The sequence below is a fragment of the Arachis ipaensis genome, chromosome B03 (assembly GCF_000816755.2).
Source record: "Arachis ipaensis cultivar K30076 chromosome B03, Araip1.1, whole genome shotgun sequence".
NCBI lineage: Eukaryota > Viridiplantae > Streptophyta > Magnoliopsida > Fabales > Fabaceae > Arachis > Arachis ipaensis.
This window is the reverse complement of record NC_029787.2, coordinates 119588293-119593258: the sequence shown is the minus strand read 5'-3', so window position 1 is coordinate 119593258 and position 4966 is coordinate 119588293. Positions and strand designations below refer to the sequence as shown.

The 4966-nt window shown below is 33.1% G+C and overlaps 1 protein-coding gene across 2 annotated transcripts; it reads left to right on the top strand.

The window, feature by feature from the left end:
• LOC107631021 (ABC transporter G family member 9-like) lies at positions 1368-4692 on the top strand. 2 transcript variants are annotated; one of them, XM_016334327.2, is made up of 5 exons: positions 1368-1498; positions 2198-2343; positions 2640-3444; positions 3562-3881; positions 3963-4692. In XM_016334327.2, exons 2-5 carry the CDS (start codon positions 2227-2229, stop codon positions 4593-4595), a joined length of 1875 nt encoding a protein of 624 aa, XP_016189813.1. In that variant the 5' UTR covers positions 1368-1498; positions 2198-2226; the 3' UTR covers positions 4596-4692. The 2 variants fall into 2 exon arrangements, with proteins under 2 accessions (XP_016189813.1, XP_016189814.1); XM_016334328.2 differs by having other exon boundaries at positions 1379-1498; positions 2182-2343.

Below are 4966 nucleotides of genomic sequence, written 5' to 3'. Positions count from 1 at the left end.
TAAAAATTATTTTATTTATTTTAAATTTTTAAAAATATTTTTTTTAAATTAAAAAAATTAAAAAAATATTGAACAGCTAAAATTAGTTCTCCGTATTTTCTCCCAAAAAATGATAAGAAAATAAAGAACAGGACTGCATGAGTTGTTGAAGGGGGAGCAACAACGATTATATACTATAAGACATGCACGTGTGGTTCTTCGTGTTCCATATATCATTTTAGTTATTTTTGGTAGAGATGCCCATTACGCCTATTCTTCTTCTAAATGGCCAATATCGTTCCCACCATGTATTATTATTTCTTCTTGCTATGCATAATTAGAAGTTTAAATCGTAAGAGCATCTTTGATTCATATATATAGGAATAAAGACATTTACAAGGAGTAAACATGAGAACCAAAACGAAATATCTATTTGCTTATATACTTCTTCAGGGACCAATTAATTAATGCAGTCATTAGTAGGATATGATGAAATAAATTTAGAGGGAGTGAGCACTACATGTCATATCTAAATGACTAAAGTTAATAAATTCTAGTAGAGGGGTAAATGTAGCAACGCTGACGTCACTGATTACGTATTCAGTCCATAAGCCACGAGTATATACGACAAGATCCAAGAAAGTAACAAAGACACCAATGACGATGAATGCTTGAATGGGAGAAAGTAGAAACACATACATAGTAGTAGTGGATAATAATATGGAAAGATTTTCAAGTGTACTCTCGATATATCAGTCATTTTTAAACGTTGATTTTAATTATATATATTATATATATTTTTTATAATTAAGATCAACGGTTAAAAATCACTGACGACACACTTAAAAATTTTCCAATAATATGTATGAAAATTATAATTAAATCATTCTTGGTACCTTATGGCTGCGATGCATATATATATGGCTTGGTTTGACTTTCTGAAGCAATGACAAGTTATTAGCCTTATTGGAAGTTTAAATCGTAGAAGCTTCTTCAATTCATATATTAGGAAATAGGAATTTACAACCAAAAGGATTAATATATCATGTCATTTAAAAAAATGTTGAAATTAAAAATCATTTTGAATAGAAGGAAAAAAGAGATTGTGGAGGAAGATTTTCAAGTAAGAAAATGACATGAAGTTATTGCATCGATGAGATTCATTCACATGAGAAATGAAAGGAGAAAAAGCTTAATGAATAGAGAGAGTAAAAGGGAAGGTGGCACCATGCATTTATATATTAATTGTTCTTACAATAATACCTCCTCATCATTGGTGAATGATATTTTTATTTATTTTTAATATATATTTATATTTTAACATGTATTTTATACTGATAATTAATTTTAATGGCTGATAATGGCACGTAACCTCTTTCGTCAACCAACACACATAAAAAGCATTGCAGACATGTCAACAATGCTCATCTCTCGTCATTTTCATCAACAAAAAGCAAATAATTAAGGCAGAGCAAAGGAGGAGCCATATATAAGTGAAGCAAATATAACTAATAACAAGGTAAGCTTTTTCCAATGGTTCCTCTTCCCACATCCACATTGCAATCGATATCATCCATCTATAGTGATTTTCCTTCTTGTTCAATCATATCATTATGAATCCAAACTTTGTTTTTGATAATGCAGAGTGAAAGAGAGACGGTCTCATAACTGGGCCGATTATCTCTCTTTCAGTATTCGTTTCTAAATTTTATTTGGGCCTACTCTTTCTCTCTTAACAATTTTAGATTACAGCTTGAGTTGGGTTGGGTTGAAACAACAATATCAAAAGATGTTTGAAATTGTCAAAAGTCAAGCTGAAATTTAAAACAAAGATTGCTTAATCGCTGTTGCTAATCCTGATTTAAAGTTAAGGAGTCATTTTTAAATGTATGACAATACATATAGCTAGCTAGAATTATGTAAACAAAGTTTTTAAACCATAATGATTAGATTAGAAACAACAAACTTATTTAAAAAGGATCTATAATTGATTATTCTATAAATCGGTGTTATAGGACTAGCACAATTTATTAATTTCGACCAACAATCAGTTAGTTAATAATATTTAAAAATATTAGTTAAAAGAATAATTTTGGACTACTAGACTATAGGTTGCTGACTAAAAATGCCTACCAATATAAATTAAAATTGTTACTCCTTGTGAAACAATGTCACTAATGTATTTCTTTTAATAAATTTTAGTTGCCTCTTGTTGCAGCATTTATTTACGGGTAACATTGCGACGAAATGTCAAATGAAATGGCAAGTGGGACACTAAGCTCTGAATACCAAACATTAATGAAGTCAACAACAGAAGGAAAACGAAACATGTTTATCAAAGCTTATCCACCTGTTACCCTAAAGGCATGCTCTATAAGTAAACTCATAAAATTTTAATTGTTGTTTCATGTGTTAGTGTTGAATCCAGCCGTAGAAAGAAGTGAGCTAGTTCCTTTTATTTATTTGGTAGTCTAGATCACTTTAAGTACATTACTTTTCTTCAATTTTTAGATATTTTAAATGTTAACACAAATGGATAGTGATGAGTATTGGTTTATTATGTGCTAATGCCTAATGGTTAGTAAACTCATGGAACATGGATAATTTATAAGATATGCTAGACATGTTCATATTCTACATTACAATGTTGATTCTTGCAGTTTGAAGATGTTATATATGAAACCAAAACAAGTAAAAGGGATGGCTTGTTTTGCAAGAAAGAGAATAGCTGTAATGAGGATGGTAAACTAATCTTGAAAGGGGTTAGCGGTTCTGTTTTCCCTGGTGAATTATTAGCCATTTTAGGTCCTTCTGGTAGTGGAAAAACAACTCTGATAAATGCATTGGGAGGTAGACTAAAAAATGGAATCACAAAAGGAAGCATAACCTACAATGGCAAGAAGCTCTTGAAATCCATGAAGCGAAACCTTGGATTTGTTCATCAACATGATCTCTTCTATTCTCACCTAACAGTCCATGAGACATTAGTCTTTTCGGCTCTTCTTCGCCTGCCAAACAGCCTCTCCAAACAAGAGAAAATCGCGCACGCTTGCGCGGTTATGGATGAACTTGACCTGAATCATTGTAAGGACACTATAATGGGAGGTCCACTCTTAAGAGGTGTGTCGGGTGGAGAACGGAAAAGGGTCAGCATAGGTCAAGAGTTGTTGACTAATCCTAGTCTTTTGCTTGTTGATGAACCAACTTCAGGGCTTGATTCGACAACTGCTCGGAGAATCGTGCTAATTCTGTGTGATTTGGCTAAATCTGGAAGGACTGTGGTAATGACTATTCATCAACCTTCTAGCAAGCTATTTTACATGTTCCCCAAGATTCTGCTGCTATCAGATGGTAGTACCTTGTACTTTGGGAAAGGAGAACTTGTCATGAATTACTTCTACAGCATTGGTTATGCTCCTTCTGTAGCCATGAATCCTACAGATTTCCTACTTGATCTTGCAAGCGGTAACCATCATGATATCTTTGTTTTTAAGGACTAATTTCAAATTAACTGAAAATTGTCTTTCTGAAAGTTTTAGATAATATGTTTCATTCTTCAAAAATCATGTTACAATTTTGTAGGTATATATGCTGGAAATTTAGAAGATGAAGTTGAAGCTACAAAACAAGTGTTAAAATCAGCATTTGAAAGTAACCTTGCATCTCAAGTAAACATGGAACTCAAAAGCTCCAAGGTACCATTTCATAACACTTCAGGGGATGAAATGCTTGGCCAGTACTGCACAACATGGTGGCAACAATTTACTATATTAATAAACAGAGGTTTCAAAGAAAGGAAGTATGACCAATTTTCAATCCTCATAATCTGTAAAGTTTTGGCAGCATCAACCATTTCAGGCCTTGTTTGGTGGCAGGCCGGAGCTAATCAAACCAAAGACCTGGTACTTAAACGATAAACTCTCTCTGTTTAAATTGACATTTATGTATTTCTCAATTCTCATCATTGTTTCATTGCTACATAGGTGGGACTACTTTTCTACTACACACAAGTTAGTGCATACTTGCCTATGTTAGTGTCAATCTTCACCTTCCCTTGTGATCATGAAATGCTAATGAAGGAAAAATCTTGCTACATGTATAGACTCTCAACTTATGTCATGGCAAACAGTGTTGTTGAACTTCCAGCAGTGCTAGCAATGCCAACCATTTTTGTCACCATTACTTACTGGATGGTGGGGCTAAAACCAAATCCCTTAAATTTCTTCCAAACTCTAGCCATTGTTCTTCTCTATGCTTTGGTGTCACAGGGTATTGGTCTTGCCATTGGTGCAGTTGTGGTGAGTAATCAAAAGTTGGCTTCCAGAGTTGGATCGGTAGTCATGACTTTATATATTCTAATCAATGGCTTCTACGTTCAGCATGTCCCAAGTTTTGTGTCATGGATTAAACACATATCTCATAGCTATTATGGTTATAAGCTATTGTTGGGGTCACAGTTTAAGGATAATGTTACATGCTCAGTTAGAGAACATCAAGTGATTCAGCATGTTGGTCTTGATCATCAAATTTTCTCTGTTTTTGCCTTGGTTGCAATGGTTCTAGTGTACAGGATTATTGCCTATTTTGCTCTCATGATTGTTGTCAAACATAGCTAGCTAGACCCACAGCATGTAGGTTATGTGAACTAATTATAAAATTGTTCTTATTTATTAAATACTAATAAAATTTAAAAGGACAATTTAGATAACAAAATTCACCTTCAATTGTTAGATGTCAAACTACTTTTAGTTGTTACAAATTCTTGGCCTAAGAGATAATCATAGTCACATCAAGAAAGTGATGATAATAACAGTGGCCATTATTGTTGTTCAACATTTGAAAGGAAATCCAGTCCAAACAATTTGTTTCGTACTGCTAAGTTCATGTTGGTTGCGTTCTTAACCATATAAAAATTGATGTGGAAAGTGGTAATAACATAAGAGGTTGCATACTTGCATTGAAGATTATGTGTTACAACTTACAAGGA